This window comes from Eretmochelys imbricata, chromosome 8 (assembly GCF_965152235.1).
Source record: "Eretmochelys imbricata isolate rEreImb1 chromosome 8, rEreImb1.hap1, whole genome shotgun sequence".
Lineage (NCBI taxonomy): Eukaryota > Metazoa > Chordata > Testudines > Cheloniidae > Eretmochelys > Eretmochelys imbricata.
Window position 1 is genome coordinate 59,511,658 of NC_135579.1, and position 24,098 is coordinate 59,535,755.

At 41.6% G+C, this 24,098-nt stretch overlaps 1 protein-coding gene across 2 annotated transcripts in view; it reads right to left on the minus strand.

Moving 5' to 3' along the window:
• Positions 1–24,098, minus strand: part of BRINP3 (BMP/retinoic acid inducible neural specific 3) — a 276,632-nt gene that overhangs the window by 132,087 nt on the left and 120,447 nt on the right. The window contains exon 2 of one of the 2 annotated variants that reach the window (XM_077825164.1): positions 8,317–8,507. The exons of the other annotated variant lie outside the window; for it this stretch is intronic. Coding sequence (XP_077681290.1) covers positions 8,317–8,507 — 191 coding nt within the window. The remainder of the gene's footprint in view (positions 1–8,316; positions 8,508–24,098) is intronic. 2 annotated transcript variants of the gene reach the window in all.

A 24,098-nucleotide genomic window follows, 5' to 3' on the forward strand; every position in this document is an offset into this window, starting at 1 on the left:
GTCGGTTTGCAGGTGGAAACGCCGTCCCCAAACATATGGGCGTAGCTTTTCCAGAGCGTAGACAATGGCATAACATTCTTTTTCAGTGACTGACCAGTTGCTTTCCCTCTCAGACAGTTTTTTGCTGAGAAACACTACAGGGTGGAATTCTTGATCAGGTCCTTTCTGCATTAAAACTGCTCCCACACCACGCTCGGATGCATCTGTGGTTACTAGGAACGGTTTGTCAAAGTCTGGGGCCCTTAGTACAGGGTCAGACATGAGTGTCGCTTTAAGCTTGTTAAAGGCCTTCTGACACTTTCCGGTCCACTGAACAGCATTTGGCTGTTTCTTTTTGGTTAGGTCTGTCAGTGGGGCAGCGATTTGGCTGTAGTGCGGTACAAATCGTCTGTAATAACCAGCCAAGCCTAAGAAGGATTGAACCTGTTTCTTTGACTTTGGGACAGGCCACTTTTGGATAGCATCCACTTTGGCCTGTAGGGGGCTGATAGTTCCTTGACCCACCTGGTGTCCAAGGTAAGTCACTCTGTTTAGGCCTATTTGACACTTCTTAGCCTTAACAGTTAGTCCTGCCTCCCTTATGCGCTCAAGGACTTTTTGTAGATGTTCCAGGTGGTCTGCCCAGGAATCCGAAAATATGGCCACATCATCAAGGTAGGCGACTGCATATTCTCCTAATCCCGCTAGGAGACCATCTACAAGTCTTTGGAAAGTGGCGGGTGCATTTCGCAGCCCGAAAGGGAGTACATTAAATTCATACAGCCCGAGATGTGTGATGAAGGCTGACCTTTCCTTGGCAGATTCATCTAGCGGTACCTGCCAGTACCCCTTTGTTAAGTCCAAGGTAGAGATGAACTGGGCCCGTCCCAGTTTCTCTAACAGTTCATCTGTGCGTGGCATTGGATAGTTGTCTGGGCGAGTTACAGCATTTAGCTTACGGTAGTCCACGCAAAAACGTATTTCCCCATCTGGTTTGGGAACTAGAACCACTGGAGATGCCCATGCACTTTCAGAGGGGCGGATTACACCCATCTGTAACATATCCTGGATCTCCCGTTCTATAGCAGTTTTAGCTTGAGGAGACACCCGGTAAGGTTGGACCCTAATTGGGTGAGCATTACCTGTGTCAATGGAGTGGTATGCCCGTTCAGTCAGTCCTGGGGTGGCTGAGAACGTTGGCGCGTAGCTAGTGCACAGCTCCTGGATCTGCTGTCGCTGCATACGCCCAAGGGTCATGGAGAGGTTCACCTCTTCCACACCACCAGCACATTTCCCTTCGTAGTAGACACCTTCAGGCCACTCAGCATCATCTTCTCCCTGGGCTGTAAACTGACAAACCTTTAATTCTCTGGAATAAAAGGGCTTTAGAGAATTAATATGGTACACCTTAGGCTTTCGGTTGGAGGTGGGGAATGCTATGAGATAATTAACAGCTCCCAGGCGCTCCTGGACCGTGAATGGCCCTTCCCACGATGCTTCCATTTTATGGGCCTGGAGCGCCCTTAAGACCATGACCTGGTCTCCTACTTTGAAGGAACGCTCTCTGGCATGTTTATCATACCAGGCTTTTTGCTCTTTTTGAGCATCCTGTAAGTTTTCTTTAGCAAGGGCTAAAGAGGTTCGGAGGGTGTTTTGTAGGTTGGTTACAAAGTCCAGAATGTTAGTTCCTGGAGAAGGTGTAAATCCCTCCCATTGCTGCTTCACCAACTGCAATGGCCCCTTAACCTCACGGCCATATACAAGTTCAAATGGGGAAAACCCTAAACTGGGATGTGGTACAGCTCTGTAGGCAAAGAGCAACTGCTGCAACACTAGGTCCCAATCATTGGAGTGCTCATTTACGAATTTACGTATCATGGCCCCCAAAGTTCCATTAAACTTCTCCACCATGCCATTTGTTTGATGGTGGTAAGGAGTGGCAACCAAGTGATTTACCCCATGAGCTTCCCAAAGGTTTTTCATAGTTCCTGCCAGGAAATTAGTCCCTGCATCTGTGAGGATGTCGGAGGGCCAACCTACCCTGGCAAAAATGTCTGCTAGTGCCTGGCATACACTTTTAGCCCTGGTGTTGCTTAGAGCTACTGCTTCCGGCCATCGGGTGGCAAAATCCATGAAAGTCAGTATGTACTGCTTTCCTCTGGCTGTCTTTTTCGGAAAAGGACCCAGAATATCCACAGCTACTCGCTGAAATGGAACTTCAATGATGGGGAGTGGTTGTAGAGGGGCTTTGACCTGGTCTTGGGGTTTTCCCACTCTTTGGCACACCTCACAAGACTGGACATAGGTAGAAACATCCTTGCCCATTCCCTCCCAGTGGAATGACCCCCCCAAACGGTCTTTGGTCCTGTTCACCCCAGCATGGCCACTAGGGTGATCGTGGGCTAAGCTCAAGAGCTTGGCCCGGTATTTAGTTGGAACTACCAACTGTCTCTGAGGATGCCAGTCTTCCTGGTGTCCACCAGAAAGAGTTTCCTTGTATAAAAGTCCTCTTTCTACAACAAACCTGGATCGATTAGAAGAGCTGAGAGGCGGTGGGTTGCTCCGTGCCGCTGTCCAAGCTCTCTGGAGGCTTTCATCTGCTTCCTGTTCGGTCTGGAACTGTTCCCTTGATGCTGGAGACATCAGTCCCTCATTGGATTGTGGACCTAGGCTTGGTCCCTCTGGAAGCAATATAGGGGATGGAGCTGTTTCTGTTGACTGTGAACCGCTCTCCGCTGGTGCACTATGTTGGGATTCAGGCTCCGGCTGAGCCTCTTGTGTAGGGTTATCGGCTGCTGCCAGTTCAGGTTCAGTGGGGCCCTCTGGTGTTGAGGTTGCAAGTACTGGATTCAGTGCTGACACAGGGTCTGGTGTTGGTTGTTCGGCTGGTTCCGGTTCTGGGACTGGTTCCGTCTGGGTCTCTGGGACTGGATCCACTACTGCTGTTGCAGACATTGGCCTAAGGTCCAGGTCCATCACCTCTGACTGGGTCCTGATAGCAGTTTCCGGAACAGAGCTAGGCCTCATGGCTTGTTTAGCCTGGCTGCGGGTGACCGTTCCCACCCTCTTGGCCTGCTTCACATGATTGGCCAAGTCTTCCCCCAACAGCATGGGGATGGGATAATCATCATAGACTGCAAAAGTCCACATTCCTGACCAGCCCTTGTACTGGACAGGCAACTTGGCTGTAGGCAAATTGAAAGAGTTGGACTTGAAGGGTTGAATCGTCACTTGGATCTCTGGGTTGATTAAATTGGGGTCCACTAAGGAAGCATGGATAGCTGACACTTGTGCTCCGGTGTCCCTCCACGCGGTGACCTTCTTCCCGCCCACACTCACAGTTTCCCTCCGCTCTAAGGGTATCTGGGAAGTATCTGGGCCTGTGGACCTCTGGTGTGATTCCGGTGCAATGAACTGTAATCTGTTGGGGTTCTTGGGGCAGTTGGCCTTTACATGCCCCAGCTCGTTACATTTAAAACATCGTCCAGCTGACGGGTCACTGGGGCGAGGAGGGTTGCTGGAGAACGGGGTGGCAGGACGATAAGGGGTCTGGAGGGTTCTTTGGGAGGTAGGTGGGGCCTTGGGCGGCCCCCGGTAATAGGGTGTGGTCTGGGGTGGTCCCTTCTGGTCTCCGCTCCAACTGCGACCAGTTTTCTTCTTCTCTGCCACCTCCACCCATCTGGCTCCAATCTCTCCTGCCTCGATTACAGTTTTGGGTTTCCCATCTAGGATGTATCTTTCTATTTCCTCAGGAACACCCTCTAAGAACTGTTCCATTTGCATTAGGAAGGGCAAATTTACTGGAGATTCAACACTTGCTCCTGATATCCAGGCATCCCAATGTTTCACAATGTGGTAGGCATGTCGGGTAAATGACATGTCTGGTTTCCACCTTAGGGCTCTGAACCTCCGACGAGACTGCTCGGGTGTTATCCCCATTCTGACTCTCGCCTTGGATTTAAACAGTTCATACTTGTTCATGTGTTCTTTAGGCATTTCAGCTGCCACCTCAGCTAAGGGTCCACTGAGCTGCGGCCTCAGCTCTACCATGTACTGGTCAGTAGAGAGGTTGTATCCAAGGCAGGCCCTTTCGAAGTTTTCTAGGAAGGCCTCAGTATCATCGCCTGCCTTGTAGGTGGGGAACTTTCTGGGATGGGAAGTGGTACTTGGAGAAGGATTACTAGGGTTTGTTGGGATATTCTGCTGAGCCTTTATCTTCTCCATCTCCTCCACATACTTCCTCTCTTTTTCCTTCTCCTCCAGTTCTTTGTCCCTCGCTTCCATAGCTCTCCTGTGAGCAGCCGCTTGGTGTTGTTCTGCCTCCCTTTCTTGTTCCTTCTTCAGCCGCATGAGTTCTATCTGTCTTTCATGTTCCCTTTGTCTTTCCTCAGCCTGAAATTTGGCTAATTCCAGCTGTAGTCGAGCTGAGGATTTGGTCATTCTAACCTCTCTGTTTTTAACTAACTTTACACCCGAGGTTTAGAAATAAACAAACAAAACTTGGCTGTAAAATTTTGCTGTGCTGGAATAGAATACCTATTCTCTGATAGTGATTGTCAGCCTACAGAAAAAGACAATTCCCTTGTCTCTGTTCTGGGCCCAACTTAAAGCAAAAAACCTCCAAACTACTTGGAAACCTGCTTACCCAGCCCAAAGAAAAAGCAAATGGGTAGAACACACACCCCCTATTTACTTTTAGGAAGAAAAGAAAAAAAAAAACCTCTGGGTTGGAAGACTGTGAATTTCCCTGCAGGAGTTAAGTACCCTGCCTCCAGGCAAAGAAAACCTGCAATTCACAAGATAATCCCCTTTTGTCTCTGCTTGGCCACAAAGCAGGGAAAACCCAAGATGCTTTCAGTTTCAAAGCTGCTTCAAAGCCACAGGAAAAAAAAATTCCTTTTTAAAATCTGTATTTCTAGTTCAAAAAATCTCAACTGGATCTCAAAATGATTTCAGGTTAATCCCACCACTATGCCACCATGTCAAGGTTCCTCCCCCACTCTGAACTCTAGGGTACAGATGTGGGGACCTGCATGAAAAACCTCCTAAGCTTATCTTTACCAGCTTAGGTCAAAACTTCCCCAAGGTACAAAGTATTCCACCCGTTGTCCTTGGAATGGCCGCTACCACCACCAAACTAATACTGGTTACTGGGGAAGAGCTGTTTGGACGCGTCCTTCCCCCCAAAATACTTCCCAAAACCCTGCACCCCACTTCCTGGACAAGGTTTGGTAAAAAGCCTCACCAATTTGCCTAGGTGACTACAGACCCAGACCCTTGGATCTTAAGAACAATGAACAATCCTCCCAACACTTGCACCCCCCCTTTCCTGGGAAATGTTGGATAAAAAGCCTCACCAATTTGCATAGGTGACCACAGACCCAAACCCTTGGATCTGAGAACAATGAAAAAGCATTCAGTCTTTTACAAGAAGACTTTTAATAGAAAATAGAAGTAAATAGAAATGAAGAAATCCCCCCTGTAAAATCAGGATGGTAGATATCTTACAGGGTAATTAGATTAGAAAACATAGAGAACCCCTCTAGGCAAAACCTTAAGTTACAAAAAAGATACACAGACAGAAATAGTTATTCTATTCAGCACAATTCTTTTCTCAGCCATTTAAAGAAATCATAACCTAACACATACCTAGCTAGATTACTTACTAAAAGTTCTAAGACTCCATTCCTGTTCTGTCCCTGGCAAAAGCAGCATGCAGACAGACACAGACCCTTTGTTTCTCTCCCTCCTCCCAGCTTTTGAAAGTATCTTGTCTCCTCATTGGTCATTTTGGTCAGGTGCCAGCGAGGTTACCTTTAGCTTCTTAACCCTTTACAGGTGAGAGGAGCTTTCCCCTGGCCAGGAGGAATTTCAAAGGTGTTTACCCTTCCCCTTATATTTATGACAGCCCCTATCCTAGAGTTCTTCAATCTGTTGTGAAACTGGATCCTAGTTACACATTGAACCATCATTTTCCAAAACATGACATAGGGATTTAGATACACAGCTTCCCTTATTGTTAATGGGATCAGGTTTAAGTACATTTCTGGCCTGTTTTGAAAAAAATAATTTAACAGACTAACTGTAGCCTGATTCTCAGGAAGATGGAGCAATAGTATGCAGAATCTACAGCAAAGTAGCTTTAAAAGGTTTCCTAGCTGGATATCCATTTGTTGATGGACTGCCTTCTGTTGATGCTGCATCTTTCAGCTACTATAATTGGGCCCAATATTTGAACGAGTTGTAGTAGGGACTCTAATAGTCACAGCAAAATATCATTTTGCTTAAAGACTAAATATTGTGGAGCAGCCTTCCTGAGATAGAAGGATGGCAAAGAGCAGAGAACTCAGAAAGAACCCCCAGTGTCTTAGACAGGGTGGACCTGGGAGCTCTAGTCTTTGCCATCACCACAATTGCCTGCAGTGAAGGAAGAAGTGTCTTATCAATGGAGAGTCAGTTATGGACCCCATGAAACATATGTTGGGACAACATGATGGCTTGTTCTCCTGCCTTGGATACCAAATGCTTTTTCTTTGCAAAGACCTGACCCAGAACACAATAATAGAAATCAAGGTGTGGAAAAGACCTTGAGAGGTCAACAAGTCCAGTGCTCTGAGCTGAGGCAGGACCAAGTAAACCAAGACAATCCCTGGCAGGTGTTTGTCCAATGTGTGCTTAAAAATCTCCAATGATGGGGATTCCGCAGCTTCTGTTGCAAGCCTATTCCAGTGCTTAAATACCCTTAAAGTGTTTCCTAATATCTCACCTAAATCTACCTTGCTGCAGATTAAACCCATTAGTTCTTGTTCTACCATCAGTGGATATGGAAAACAATTTATCACAGTCGTCAACATATTTGAACGCTTATCATGTCCCCCATCAAGCTCCTTTTCACAAGACTAAACATGCTCAGTTTTTGATTTTTTTAATCTTTCCTCTTAGGTCAGGTTTTCTAAACCTTTTTATCATTTTTGGTGTTTATCTCTGGACTCTGCAATCTAGCCACACCTTTCCTAAAGTGTGGCACGGAGAACTGGACACGCTACTCTAGCTGAGGCCTCACCAATGCCACCAGAAAAGGACAATTATCTCCCCATGTCTTATACACATCACTGCTGTTAATACACCCCAGAATTATGATAGCCTTTTTTGCAACTGCATCACATTGTTGACTCATTCAATTTGTTATCCATTATAACCCACAGATCCTTTCCAGAAGTACTACCTCCTAATCAATTAGTCCCCATTTTTGTAGTTGTATATTTCATTTTTCCTTCCTAAATGAAGTACTTTGCACTTGTCTTTATTGAGTTTCATCTTGTTGAATTCAGACCAATTCCCCAATTTGTCAAAGTCATTTTGAATTCTAATCCTGTCCTCCAATGGATATGCAAACCGTCCAAGCTTGGCGTTATCTGCACATTTTATAAGCATACTCTCCACTCCATTATCCAAGACACCAATCAAAATATTGAGTACTGTAGTACCTAGGACTAACCCTTGTGCAATCCCATTAGATACACCCTACAAGTTTGACAAGGAACAGTGATAATTACTTCATGAATAAAGTCTTTCAACCAGTTGTGCATCCACCTTATAGTAATTTCATCTAGACCACATTTCCCTAGTTTGCTTATGAGTCACGTGGGACTGTTTTCAAAGGCCTTACTAAATCAAGCTATAACAGGTCTACAGCTTCCCCTCTATCCAGTAGGCCAATTACCCTGTCAAAGAAGGAAATTAGGTTGGTTTGACATAATTTGTTCTTGACAAATCTATGCTGGCTATTCCTTATAATCCTAGTACCCTTTAGGTTCTTAAAAACTTATTGTTTAATCATTTGGTCCAGTATTTTGCCAGGTATCAAAGTATCGTAACTGAGCCAGTATCATAACTGAGCTCAGCATGGATGCAATGAGGAACTTCGTTGTTCTGTAGGCCAATTGTTTTAGTCCAATTTCCAAATTTCATAACTGAAAAATTGGAAATGTTCATGTTATTCACTTGCAAATAGAACTATTTTGACTAAAAATGCAAAATGTCATGCCTTTGAATTTCTGCAAAATGTTTAAAAATGTCCAAATAAATCAGTAAAACGGTTTTGTATTGGTTGATCGAACATAAGTTGAACAAAATGATGGTTAAGCATTAATAAGACAGAGACCTCAGATCTTCAGTCAGACCCTATGTTCTCAGCTAGAAAAGTTAATTGAAGGATTTGATGTTAATGGTATTGATAATATAAAAGTAGCAATTTATACGCACTCTGACCGTTTGTGGCTATTTTTATAATGGCGCTGTATGCATAACAAAGCTGTTTCCTATAACTGACCATACCTCCCAAGGTAGCTGACAGTAGGAAATGTGTCCCATATTTCTTGATAAGGTTCTCTGTGATTTGCTGAAGGGTTGGGCGACGTCCTAGTAGTCTTATGTTGCGAAAGAATTCTGGTGCGAGAGGCAGTGGGGAGCCGAGGAAATTTCTTCTTTCAACTGCTAGATTGTTTACTTTCCAGCGGCCAAACTCTCTGCAAAACAAAACAATCCTCATTCAGAAATGCATCATTCAGACAAATGTTTTCATTTGCAAAGTACACCGCTCTGTTCCCTAGCTAGGGGCAATGTATTACAACAAGCCTTGCTTGTGATACTCTGTCATGGATTATATACACATGGAACAAGCAACAAGTATTATTTATTAGAAATGGAGGGAATACTCCATAACAAAATTGTCATCTGGAGAAGAAATAAATAAGCCACTTAGGATGCACCAGTTCCTATTGCTTTTGTTCAGCCTGTGATGTGACCATAACTCCAGAACAACTTGATTTTGTTAGGCACTGAATATAAATTCAGAATTATACAAGGTTCAACATAAAATAAGGGTTTTTTGTTAGCACTTTGTAAAGGAAATTAAAAATATCATTTTTAAGAGCACAATTTCTTTTGCACAATAATCTCCCTGTCTACTTTAGCTCACTACTTTAAAGGCATTAGAAAGACATTGTCAGCCTCCATTTGGCCAAGCAGAGACCTTGCTGAAGTTTCTGGTGCTTTTGACCCTGATTTTGAAACATATTCTTCAAGCAGATCAGATTCTCGGAAACAGAATGCACTTTTCTATGTAAAGATGAAGCTAAATAAATTCAAAGACCAAATGCAACATGCACCCATCCCCCATTTCAAAATAAATCAGTGATTGCAATGAAATCAAACAAGTCAATTAAGCAGTAATAAACACATCTTTTATTGAGTTACTTACCAATTAAGATGTAGCAGAGAGTTATTAGCAAAAGGACATGTTGTCCTCAAAATCTAATCAAGGGACTATTTTTATTTCTCAATGTCTGCAGTAGCTTTGCCTTTATGAAGTGCTTTTGTTTTGGTTTTGGTTTGGTTTGGTTTTTGCTTCAGAGTAAAGTCATGGCCTGGTTGATATAACTACAGTGATATAACATATGGGCTGCTTTTTAGGGTAAAAGGATTGTCACTTGGATGGATATGTTTTGAAATGATATCACGTAAAAGCAAAAATTCATTTTTAGAGTGCTTACAGAAAGTCCCAGCTAAATAAAGAGATGACATATATTTTCAGAATACAAAAAATCCAGAATGCAAGACAAGAATAAAGATTGTGGGCTGTAATACACAATGCAATGCAAATGGCTAACTAGTTAGAATGGCTGGGATAGGTCATGTGATAAATAGCACTTTATTTTCTATTTGTCATATTATTTGGAGTCACAAACTTCTCTATCAGCAAAGAGTCTGCACAGCACCAGTGGTCCATGGACCATAGTTTAGAAATCACTTAAACCCTTTTTTTTACTTTTTTAAAAAGATTGTCTCCCACAAATGTACTCTACTCTGAAGCAGACATGAGGCTGTGACAACATGTACCGTCACAAATCTCAACTGCTCCTGCACTATTTTAGTCTGTGGAAGAGAAGAATAGGGGGGGGTGGGATTTGATAGCTGCTTTCAACTACCTAAAAGGGGGGTTCCAAGGAGGATGGATCTAGACTGTTCTCAGTGGTAGCTGATGACAGAACAAGGTGTAATGGTCTCAAGTTGCAGTGGGGGAGGTTTAGGTTGGATATTAGGAAAAACTTTTTCACTAGGAGGGTGGTGAAACACTGGAATGTGTTACCTAGGGAGTTGGTGGAATCTCCTTCCTTAGGAATTTTTAAGGTCAGGCTTGACAAAGCCCTGGCTGGGATGATTTATTTGGGGATTGGTCCTGCTTTGAGCAGGGGGTTGGACTAGATGACCACCTGAGGTCCCTTCCAACCCTGATATTCTATGATTCTATTGAAATGGATTTTGTTTCCCTTTAAGTTAATACCAAAATAAATTAACAAAACATTCTTCTCTTACAGAAGTAAGCCCTAGCTACTGAACAACTGAATACCCAAATACTACATACCACTGTCTTGTACTTGGACAAAGCTGATTATATATTAACTTGATTTAATCAATAACCTGATTTAATCAATAACTTAATGAAGAAGAACTGTGGAAGAAAACATTACATATTTTGTGATTGTCAGTATACTGGGTGCTTTCATTTCAACATATCCAAAAAAGCTACCTCAGTTATAGCACCTGGATGTACCATCAAGATAAAGATGCTTTGACAGCAAGATTAAAATGCAAGCTTTTAATTAAATATTCACATAAAATACATTTTATATCTTTCTGGAGTCTTTTTCTTACAAACTTACTGTCCGGCTAATGATCTGTGTCAAAACTGAGTTTCAAACACATGGAGAATAAAGAAAAAGGGGAAAACATTATATGAGATAGTTGGCACTTCTCCTTGGATATTCAGTGTCATAGATTTTTTGGCTGGAAGAGATCATTATGATAATCTAGTCTGATTATCATGACTTCCCTCATAACACAGACCATAGAATGTTACCCAATGATTCCTACATCTATAACAACAATTTGTGGTTGAACAAGTGCATGTTGGTTAGAAAGACAGACAAGCCTGATTTAAAGACACCAACCAATAAAGAATTTACCAAATTTCTTAATAATCTATTAGTATGAGTAATTACTTTTAGTGTTAACTTATATTTTATTTACAGTTTGAACTTCACTGATTTCAACTTCAAACCCTTGGATTTCATAATGCCCTCATCAACTAGATTAAAGAGACCTCTAATGTCAGATGTCTTTTCTCCATGTAAATAATTAAAGACCATGATTGAGTTGCCTCTTAATCTTCTCCAAGATAAATGAAATTAAGGTCCTTTAGAGTCTCATTTTAAAGGCATGTTTTCCAGACTACAAATCATTCTTGTAGCTCTTTTCTGAACCATGTCCAATTTTTTTTTTTTTAAATATCAACACCAGAATATGTATTCCAGTTGGGCTCACAGATGCCAGATTCAGAGACAATATCACCTCCTTTCTCTTTCTTAAAAGTCCTCTCTTTATACATCCAGGTATTGTGTTAGTCTTCTAACATAATATAAAATTTCTTCAGTTTTATTATCTCTACTAGCAGTTCCACCACTAATGGGGTCTTGTACTTCTTTTTTACATATAATACACAAACAAGGGGATTGTTCCATAAATTTAATGACCGGTAGATTTAAAACAACTAAATTGAAATAATTTTTTCACACAGCAGGTAATCAGCCTTTGGGGCAGTCTTTGCTATAGAAGGTCAGGGGACTAAAGTTGTAAGTTGAATTTTAAAAATGGCTGGACAGTTTTGTGTCCCTGTCACAGGTTGATCTTGGGCTAGTAAAGGGTTCAACACCCAACTCTGATCTCTGCCTGGCTTCCCTCCTAAACTGTAGTATTTGGAGAACAGAGAGCACAGACCTGGTTGACTCAGAGCCAGCCCTTCTGGGAGATATCAGTGGCAACCTATTCTCAACAAGCAGAAGTGTGCTGTCCTGGACATGTGGCCTGAGGAAGGACCAGCAATAATTCCTAGTTGATGAGTAGCAGGAGCTGCTTAGGAACCTCTACATGGGGAAGCCTGAGGTGAGACTTAAGAGTCTGGAATTGACTGAGTTGGCAAGAAGGAATCCTGAGAGATCCCAAACCTCCTGTTTGAGATATTTTGTGTTGATATGAAACCAAACCCCAGAAGGAGGGATGTTGCTGTCTGAGACTTTATTCAACCAGCAGGGGCAAGATTGGTTTGGAGTGGGCTGAGGAAGTACCCCCTCTCTACAAAGAAAGAGAAACTGAGATCACAGACCCATAATATTTGTAGATATAAATGCTATGATATGTACTGTCAAATATGACATTTAAGGGCCAAAAAAGTTCAGGAAGAATTCCCTACCCTTTACAAAAAACACACATGGCTACTGTTGAATCATAAAAGATGATGGATTAGTTCATTCTGTCCATCTTACTACTAAGGGTTGTTCCTATTTTTCATCTACTAAGGACTATACTTAACTCATTTCTAGTGTGTCAAGCGATGGCGCTTCCACAAACCTCAGAGGTTATAGAATTATAGAAATGTAGGACTGGAAGGAACCTCAAGAGGTCATCAAGTCCAGTCCCCTGAATTCAAGGCAGGACTAAGTATTACCCAGACCATTCTACAGGTGTTTATGTAACCCACTCTTATAAACCTCCAATGATGGAGATTCTACAACCTCCCTAACTATTTATTTCAGTGCTTAACTACCCCGACAGTTAGGAAGTTTTTCCTAATGTCCAACTTAAACTGCCCTTGCTGCACTTTAAGCCCATTGCTTCTTGTTCTATCCTCAAAGGTTACAAAGAACAATTTTTCTCCATCCTCCTTGTAAAAACCTTTTATGTACATGAAAATTGTTAGCATGTCCCCCTGTGAGTCTTCTCTTCTCCAGACTAAACAAACACATTTTTTTCCAAGCTTCCATCATAGGTTATGTTTTGAAGACCTTTGAGCATTTTTGTTACTCTCCTCTGGATTTTCTCCAATTTGTTCGCATCTTTCCTGAAATATGACACCCAGACCTGGACAAAATGCTCCAACTGAGGCCTTATCAGCATGGAGTAGAGCAGAAGAATTACTTCTTATTCCTTGCTTGCAACTCTCCTGCTAATACATCCCAGGATGATGATCACATTTTTTTGCAACAGTGTTACACTCTGTTGACTCATATCATGTGATTCACTAAAACCCCCAGATCCCTTTCCACAGTACTCCTTCCTAGGCAGTCATTTTGTGTGTGTGCAATTGATTGTTCCTTCCTAAGCGGAGTACTTTGCATTTGTCCTCACTGAATTTCATCCTGTTTACTTCAGACCATTTCTCCAGTTTGTCCAGATCATTTTGCATTTTAATCCTATCCTCCAAAGTACTCTCAACCCTCCCAGCTTGGTATTCTTCTCAAAACTTTATAAGTGTACTCTCTGTGCCATTATCTAAATCATTTATGAAGATATTGAAGAGAACTGGTCCCAGGACCAATTCCTGTGGGAACCCAGCTTGACTGTGATCCATTCCATGGGATATCAGATAGCACTCACAAGAAGCTTCTTTTTTCCTGGAATTATGCCTATTTTTCTCTTTCTTAATTGTATTATTATGCCACATAATTCTTCTTCTTCCCTGGTGTTTTACACCCTGCAAGTATGGTCATGTCCCTGCTTAGTTATTGCTTAGCCAAGTTGAAATATATATAATATAATCTTGTAATCATTGTTTCTACTACAATCTCTCCAGCTCTCTAACCACTTTTTATACTGCATATGCATTATTCTTCCTCTGACATATGAAATATCAGGCTTTGTCCACTGCCAGAGGCAGAACACTAACAGTAGACCAGGCAGTCTTAATGATCTTCCTAATATGGTAAAGCCTGTGTTCCAAAGTCAGTGGGGGTACCATTCATCAAAATAACACTTTCCTCCAGAACAGCAGAGCATCAGTGCTGGCTCCTACTCAAGAAAACCAATTATGCCTTGCATACAAACACTGGAAGTATTAGATGCCTATCCCTTCCTCTTCCTCTGCTGTTAAAGAGCCAAAAACAGCAGCCTGTTTTGGTGCTATCAAGTAGTAAAGAATTAGTAGCAGGTGCTACCAACTACATGCCCACTTATTTTCAGTACAAATGATAGGTCAGCTATTGGATGGAGTTCTCTAAAGTTCAGGGCCAAGTCTCTTGTAGCAAAGGATGACGGCTTTGAGTTGGTTGGTTTGCAAGTGAGAAAAGATTTAGTAACTCTGGTTCAGAGAACTGAAACTATAATGGAAACACATGAGCTAAGCTATTGTGAAAGTCCATGAAAACTGTTCACTCCTTCTTCTGTACCAAGTAACTATAGGTTTCTACCACTCCCCAAAAAACTGGTTACTGGCTGGTTACCTAACAGAAAAATGCTGAAGCATAATTGTGCCAAATATGCCCAGCTGTATTATATGCATGCCACAGACTCTCTATTTGCTGAACAGGTCTGTGCCATTCATTCAATGTAGGGTGAGCTTAGAAGAAAGATGATCAGCCAGAGAGAAAATAAAAGTACATGATACAGTCCAAAGTCATCTATTTTTTTTAAATTCAATATTATTTCCTTATTTTATTAATTTAATTTTCTTCTTTTGCAACTATGCTATGGCACTAATAATGATGTTCAAAAACCCTGGGTTTGTGGACAAGACATCGATGCATGATTTTGTAGCATCCTCACAGAAGCAGGAACTAATTTCCTGGCAGGAACTATGGAAAGCCTTTGGGAAGCTCATGGGGTAAATCACTTGGTTGCCACTCCTTACCACCATCAAACAAATGGCATGGTGGAGAAGTTTAATGGAACTTTGGGGACCATGATACATAAATTCGTAAATGAGCACTCCAATGATTGGGACTTAGTGTTACAGCAGTTGCTCTTTGCCTACAGAGCTGTACCACATCCCAGTTTAGGGTTTTCACCATTTGAATTTATATATGGCCATGAAATTAAGGGGCCATTACAGTTGGTGAAGCAACAATGGGAGGGATTTACACCTTCTCCAGGAACTAGCATTCTGGACTTTGTAACCAACCTACAAAACACCCTCCGAATCTCTCTAGCCCTTGCTAAAGAAAACCTACAGGATGCTCAAAAAGAGCAAAAAGCCTGGTACGATAAACATGCCAGAGAGTGTTCCTTCAAAGTAGGGGGACCAGGTCATGGTCTTAAAGGCGCTCCAGGCCCCTAAAATGGAAGCGTTGTGGGAAGGGCCATTCACAGTCAGTGGCAGTTTGGACTGATAATCAAGAAGATGTCCATCCAATCCATTCTGAAACAGCCAAGTCAGCCTTGCTCATAATTCTGGTCTATGCCTTCATTCTGCACTGTCTGAAGTGTGATATTAATTTCAAGATGTGGCATGTAACAATCATAATAAAAATGTTGCTCATCTTAATTTCTGAGGTAGAGGTTCCAACACTACGCCAAAATTGCTCAGCCAGATCCAGCTCTTCTATGAAGTCTTGACATCACAAAAATATTTTTTTCCCCATTGTCATCTGCTAGAAGTGGGGATCTATTATCCAGGTTTCTATTACTGACCAACTGCAAATATGAAAATTCTTTTTAACCAATATTGTGAAATATCAGCATTGATCATATGTATGCAAGATGAAAAAAATTCACGTTTTGCAAGGCAAACACTCATGAAGCAAAACTAGCAATATTGCTGAGATTCATTTAGGAAATTTTTGTAGAGTTCATGCTTTTTAATCTTGCCTATTTTAAATGGTTTTGTTTTAAAGATGTGTAAGTTATTAAACTTCAAATGCACTGAAAAGCTATGGATTTCTTTCTGTAACCTAATACAACAATCTTTTGAATCATTTCCCACATTTGTACAATACACTGAATATTGTGTACTCTTGGGTTCCCAGCAGAGGTGGAATGAGCACATATCTGCAGGTGTAGCTGAATCCCTGGCACTAGTGCTAGACTCTTCGATTTTAAAGTTTATCTATAGAAAAATCAGTCCCAATACCAAAAAGGAGAAATATTATAAAGCAAGATAAATACAGTAACTTTATAGTCACTTTATCTAAAGTTCAACACCAATAGATTACTAAGGCCCAGCATCTGCAATTGGGTGTCCCTGGACAGACCTTATGCCTGTGGAAAGTCTAATTTAAATCTATGGGGCCCTGCATTAATACAGTGTGTCTGCCTTCATGGACCTGACTAACAGGATCGGCTAGAACAAAAGAAAAATTCTGTATGGTAGAAATCTAACTCTTCTCCTTTCTGGACTCAGTCTTATTACATAAAAGCATGTAGGTTTCTAGCAGAGACTGGGAAATCTCTTGAAAGTGGGCCCACAACAAATAACCACCCTGGCTTAGGAATCGATAGAAGGGGAAAACATACACAAATTTGGAAGGAAGGAAGGACCAGAAAAATGCTGTTGGAGGAAATAAAACATAAATCTGCATCAAGAGCACAGGAGATGATGATGATGATGATGACAGGCACTTTCCATATAAATCATAAAGGAAGCACACTCTGGTAAAATTTATCTTTAATATTTCTGTAAGGCATTGGGGACAGTGTTTGGTTATATACATTCTTCCATCTCTCATTATTTGTATTAAATTAGTTCCCCACTGATAGTGGGGGGGGGGGGCATTGTGCTAGGTTTTGTATGTACACATAGTAAGGAACAGGCCCTGTCCAGAAGAGTTTACACCCCAAGAGAATGAATTTGACTGTCTTGTCCAAGGTTATATAGGAATTGAACTCAAGACAGATCTCCTGAGTCTCAAACCAATGCCTTATCCATAACACTATTCTCCCTCTCCAGGCTCGTTCCATTTCTTATAACAATGGATGGATACATGAGGATATCTAAATACTATGTCTGGTATAGTGTATAGATTTGTGTGACTAAAATATACAGGGGCAAATCCTCAGCTGTAGTTAATCATCTTAGCTTTGGTGATTTCAATGTAGCTATGTTGATTTATACCAGCTTCGGATCTCGCCCATATTCTACACTGTTTGCAAATTACTTATTCTGTATAACATCCTTTTTTTATGACTAACACTTGGCAAGGAAGAAATATATTCCAGAAGTATTGTTTATGGTTATCTTACTGTTATACTATTTTTATTTATGTGCGTTTACACTGTCTAGAATTACACATTTGAAAATGGAGTGCCTCTACTGACTTCAGATTTCCATGGGTGTAACTCTTACAGAAATTGGCCCTCATACTCTGTTTTGACATTCTGGAATAACATAATCCTCTGCTATAGCTTTTGTAGGATAGATCAAATGATAATGTGGTGGTTAACAAATAATCTTCTGCAAATTCTTTGTGCATATGTTCATTTTTTACTACTTTGCTCTTTTGGGAAATGTATGGCTGCCATTTTTTGCGCTTAACTTTTTTACCACAATATAGGCATGCTCTACTGTTCAGTGATATTAAATGCTCTCTAGCTGCACACAAAAAAACATGCAAATTTCTTTTGCCTTTTCCCTGTATTGTGCTTCCTGCCTCCCGGACACTATACAGAGAAATCATTGTCCCCAAAACATTCAAAAAGAAACACACAATCTGATCTAAATACAATGGCATTAGTATCCCTCCCACCTGTGGTGGTGTAAATCAGAAGTAACTCCACTGAAGTCAAAGGAATTAAATTGAGCCCAATGTATATATACACATAGATGGTAAAGAGACATTTAGGTTGAGATTTTCAAAGGAGACTGAGTAAATTAGTTACTTGAATTTCAATAGGAGTTCAGTACCTAGCTCCCTTAGGCTCCTGTGAAAAGCTAAGTTTTAAAACAAATATCCACTGAAGGAACAAAGTTTTGTTCATTTGATGCATTTAGTTTTCCTTCTGGCTTCCATAAATGACAAATATACAGAGGTTAATTGTGAAACTCATAAGCAGCACTTTCACTAACGTCAAAGCACTTAGGATCCAAGGGTTGATTTTGCTTCTATATAATTATGGCACTAAATTTAGATTACGGCTTATAACATGCACATTAGAGATTTTAGATGAAGTTGGGTCTGCAAAGATACCTGTAAAAGCTCTGAATACATTGAAAAAATTCTACATCAGATACTTAATTTCTCTGCATAGTCCAACTATGAGATTCATTTTTTATACTACGCAAACTTTTCTTAGAAAGGTTCTTTTTGCAGAACAATTAAAAAAAAAATAAGGAATATGTTCAAATGAGATCCAGATAAGGCACTGGTTAAGTAAATTACACCACCACAGAATTTGCAATTGATTGGGAATGATCAAGACTTTCAGTAATTTAATTTCACTCGATAATGGGTTTAGGGAAGAAAGAGTGTTATAAACAATCAACATATGTGATATAGAGTGATACACCACTTTACAATTCAGGATACATACGAAAAGAAGAAAAATTAATTATCATCATTAAAATAATTCATTAGGCCATTATATATCTTGTAAACAAATTTTAATCTTAGGTGTTTACTATTATTTACTTGCATTGTGACAGTGCCTTAGAATCTGAGTCATGGACCAGGAACCCATTGTGCTAGGTGTTGTACAAATACATAATAGAAAGACAGGCCCTGCCCCAAATATCTTAACAATCTAAGTATAAATCAAAAGACAACAGGCGAACTGAGAAAAGACTCATCGTCATGATAAGGTGTGGTCTCAGCACACTAACCATTTTCAATTTTTTATAGGTATAAGAGTTTAAGGAGAGATTTGAAGGAGGACAGTTGTGTGGACAATTATGGGGAGTTTCTCCAATGCATGAGTGGCAGCATAGGGGAAAGCAGGAAGGTGCTTATTTGAAAACTTAACAAGCGAGCAAAGGAGGCTGGCATCATGAGCTGATCAGAGATGGCAGTCGGCATCTCGACAATAAATGAGAGGTGATGAAGGCAAATTGCTTATTTTTGATGTGATGCTGAAAGGGGAGCAAGTGGAGAGATGCAGTGAGAGGGGTGACAGTCAAAGCAACAAGCTAGGAAAGCGATCTTTGCAACAGCCGTCTGAATAGGTATGAGTAGGGCCCTACCAAATTCACAGCCATGAAAAATTCACAGACCTTGAAATCTGGTCTTTTGTGTGCTTTTACTCTATACTGTACAGATTTAATGGGGGAGACCAGCATTTCTCAAATTGGGGGTCCTGACCGAAAATGGAGTTGGGGGTGGGGGGGGTCGCAAGTTTATTTTAGGAGTGCTGCGGTATTGCCACCCTTACTTCTCTGCTGCCTTGTTAGCTGGTTGGTCAGAGAGCAGTGGCTATTAGCCAGGTGCCAGCTCTGAAGGCAGCGCCCCACCAGCGGCAGGCCAGAAGTAAGGGTGGCAATCCCATACCATGCCATGCTTACTTCTGCGCTGCTGCTAGCAGCAGCTCTGCCTTCTGAGCTGGGCTCCCTGCCAGCAGCCACCGCTCTCCAGCTGCCCAGCTCTGAAGGCAGCATCACCACCCTCAGCAGCACAGGAGTAAGGGTAGCAGTGCTGCAATCCCTCCCCCGCACACTGACCTTGCGACCCCCCACCACTCCTTTTTTGGGTCAGGATCCCGACAATTACAAGGCCCTGAAATTTCAGATTTAAGTAGCTGAAATCATGAAATTTACAATTTTTAAAATCCTAGGATGGTGAAATTGATCAAAACGGAGGTGAATTTGGTAGGGCCCTAGATATGAGCAGAGCAAGGCTACATTTGCCAAAACCAGAGGCGAGGTTGCAGTAGTCAAGATGTGAGATAAGGAGGGTTGGGATGGGAGTTTCAGATACGTGGATGAACAGAAAATCTCACATTTTAGAGATGTTACGGGGGGCGGAGGAGGAAGATTTAGATACAGCCTGGATATTAGGTCCGAGTCTAAGATGATGTCCAGGTTACAGGCCTGAGTGACAGAGAGGATGGTGGCATTGTCCATAGCAATTGAGAAAGGAGGAAAAGGGAGGGTTTGTGGGGAACCATTAGGAGATTTAGGTTTTGGACATGTTGAGTTTAAGGTGACAGCTGTTTTGTTTTAGCTGCAAAGAATTCCATCCTGCTGTATAACATTACAAGCTTTTGCCATAAAAATATACTAGTCCGGGCACATGGGATGGTTTAATGTTCTTAAAAAAATAGGTATTCCAAACCCATTAACTATATTCCAGTATCTTACATAGTGAAATAAAATAGGTTAAAGGAAAAATGAATTAATCAATTGTAACCCTTCTGCCTGTCAGAGTTGGCAGCAACAAGGGCCGGGTTCAGTATCTAGGGGTTCCAATAACACAATGCAAACCGGCTCGAGCCCCCACCCAGTGACCTGGGACAAATATATATCATCCCCGCTGGGCGCCTCCAAGAGGCAATACTTCCCCTCTCGCAAGCACAGAGTCTGAGTGTAGCAAAAAGCCTTTTAATAACAGAGAGAAACAATGTGGCATTATGTTGGGGAAACACCACCAACAGGATTCATAACACACCCATGAGCAAAAAACATGAGCAAAAAACCCACTCCAAGCAAATTGGAGCATGTCCTTTCCCTTTGGTTCTTGAGTCCAGCAACCCAAAATCACCCAAAGTCCCAAAAGTCCAAAGACCCAAAAGTCTTGGTCCCTGGTCAGGGCAGCCCCAGAGTTCGAAAGTTTATCTGCAGAGTTTTACCTCCCAACCTGGGTGGAGATGGGGGGGGGGGTTAAGGGGCACCTTACGTGGTCCAAAGCTGATAGCCCCACCTCTCCATGGGGCTCCGCTCTGCCAGCCGCCCCATGAGCTGCTCTAGGCATCCGACAAACTGCTCTACTCCACCAGCCACTCTGCTCCACAAGTTGCTCTGCTCGCCATCCTGCAAACTGCAATGCTCTGCTCTGCCAGCCATCCCGCAAACTGCTCTGCTCCACAAGCTGCTCTGCTTGCCGTCCCGCAAACTGCTCCACCATATATCTTCAGGCTCCCCCACTACTTAACACAACACTCAGTGATTTCAGCTCTCAGTAAGTTTAGCTCTTTTGTGATTTCAGCTTGTAGTAGGGGGAGCCTCAGTGCTGGTGCACCATCAGCCCAAAGTGAATTCAGCTCAGCAGCCTGTAACTAGACTCCTAATAGAATCAAAATTAGCTCTGATATTCCACAGTGGAGAGAGAAGGAAGTGCAATTAGAATATAAAGCCCTCACCAGGGGGCCCATACCACCAGGTATTAATACCTGTCCCCAGACTCTCTCTATTCACAGAGTTTTGGAACCCATGGCCCTTGCCTAGCGAGTGCTACTTAAGTGATGGCGAGTCCCTCCATCATAACAAAAGGCCAAGTACAGTTCCACTGTCCTTGATTCCCATAATCAGGGTAATAACAATTATTCTTCCTGCCCCAATAACAGAGACACTGGGGATCCCATAGCAGCCAAAGTGACCATTTGGGCAGCTATGGCCTCATTCTAGGCGGGGTGGGTGTGCCTATGCAAATGAGATCAGCTCCTGAAGTTCTTTTCCACAACTTGCCACACCTCACCACCAGATGTCAGGGTGGAGCTCATCCTGACTCTGCTTACACAATGTTTACCTAAGAACAAATAGCAATGTGTTACAACAATTCTGTTCAACATGGTTTGTTAGAGGTCTGGAGGCCCGAGAAACCTGGTAGTGGATCATAAAATCTTTCCCTTTCAGCTTGGCAGTGATGAAACGCTTTTACCATCTGATGGCTGTTCAGAGGGGCAATCTGAAAGAAGCTGGTGGTAACCCACTACCATATCTCAGTCCAGCTTCTCGAGAAGGAATGTCTATATCCCCCAACACACACACACACACACACACTTAAAATGGATACTAATTGGCATCTTGATCTGACTGCTCTCAGCAAAAGAGACCAACAGTTATTCCAGCGTATAGCCCTCATTCCACTTTTTTCAGTTGTGGGAGGGGGATAATTATAAACAATGGATAGAGCACCACATTCAGTGAGCCCTGCTCACCCTGTGCTAGACTATAACTTTGCAATCTTCCGTGAATAAGAGATAGTGAGTAGCTACACCACACCAGCAGCAGACCAGAGAGTCATAGCAGCAAAGATGAGAACAATTCTTCCCCCACATCATTAACCTAAATAAGACCCAGAGTTAATTGTCAAATGAAGACTATTTAAATGCTAATCTTATTAATAACAGGAAATTTCTAACACAGAAAGACCCATCTTTAAAAACAAACAAACAAACAAACAAACAAAACAAGTTGAGGGGTGCAGTAGTCCAGGACTATGTTTTATAAAATGCTAGTTGCTTTTTCATCATAGCTTGTTATTTATCTATATAGGCTGCATCATCATATAAAAAAAAATCAATAAATTTACTAAAATCCAAAAAAATTATATGGAGGACCTACATCTGTGCATTCTTAGGTTTGCTCAATTGAAGTAACAAAATAAAGTAAAAAAAATGCAAAATGGAAGGTTCCTACAATGATGGTAACTTAGCCAGTTTGCATATACATAGAAATATTTATTCCTTTCTCTCTGGTTAATGGCTTACAGTATTTTGGCTGACGTTGGAACGTAAATCATAGGGGATATGCAGTGTAGCTGTTGGAATATTTACTTTTGTAGTATTTTTTATAAAAATCTGTAAATATAAATGGCACTTTCACAACATGCATGAAGAGAGGATGACTTAGCTTAAAATTTACAATCTAAGGACTTGGTCCTATAATCTGCTCCTCACCAGTGGATCCCTGCATCCCCCGAGCAAGTGCCAAGAAGTGAATATAGCACCACATTATGGATTAGCTTGAAGCCCAGTCAATACCACAATTTGATCACCAGTATCCAGGCAGATCCCCAAAAAGTTAAGAAGATGGTAATGAGTCTTTGAACAAGTGCTGGGGAGCTATGCTTATGTGTCTGACTGCAGGAATGCTGACTAAATCAGATTAGTATCACCCATCTGGCTGGCCATTATTGTTTTCTTGTCCTCCCCAGTCTCTCTGCAGGCATCTGTTGTCACTTGTCTTATACTCGGATGGTAAGCTTTCTGGGGCAGGGACAATCTTCTTGTGCTGTGTTTGTACAATATCTAGCACAATGGCGTCCTGGTCCATGATTAGGGCTCCCAGGTGCTGTGGTAATATTAATGATAATTTAAAACAATGCCCTGTACAATAGCCCCGACATAAACGAGCTTGGAAATATTAGTGAAGGAGAACATATGAAGCCTTGGCAAAGGAGTGTAAAGAGATGTGTTTGGTGCACAATGGAGTTTAGACCGTGTTTATTAATAATAATTATATTCACAAAATGATGTAATCATATAGAGGACATAGAGCATGTAAGGTGTGAGGGCGAATGTTGGCTGGAATGAGAGTAGAGATGGAGGCAGGCTGGATTTGTCCATTCAAGCATGCTGCTTCTTACTGATAAAGATGTCAAATATGCAAAATTTATTAGCTAGCCCAGCATTTAAGTAGATTTATTATGCCCAGTTAAAATGGTTTGCTAAAATGACAGCACAAAATGTCTGAAGATAAATTTTTACTCAAGACTAACTTGTTTCAATCCTGACAGAATTCAATGCAGAGACATCACTAAAATGTTCATAAAAAAATCCTAATGCCTCATGGAAAAAACTAACAAAAGCATATAATTTATAAAGAGTACAGCTCATACTAACATATTATATATACTTTTCTCTGAATATATATAGCCTGAATACAATATTGTGCAGTATCCACAGGCCAAAAAGAAAAAAAAGAAAAAAGAAAAAGAATCAACAGATCTCGGTACAGTGGGGACATGAAATCCACAGATTCCTACCCCTTCCCATTATCCCATCGAAAGGCTTCTTCCTCTGAGATGTGGGAGGAGACCTGCTGATCTTCTCCATAGCCAGTTCAAAGGCATACTGCCTTCCCACAGATAGGCTTGTCCTCCAGCTGATCCTGCACTATCTGTGTGTTCTGAGGGTCAAACTCCCTGTTTGTTCTATTTTCAGAGTAGCAGCCGTGTTAGTCTGTATTCGCAAAAAGAAAAGGAGTACTAGTGGCACCTTAGAGATGAACCAATTTATCTGAGCATAAGCTTTCGTGAGCTACAGCTCACTTCATCGGATGCATTCAGTGGAAAATACAGTGAGGAGATTTATATACACACAGAACATGAAAAAATGGGTGTTATACACACTGTAAGGAGAGG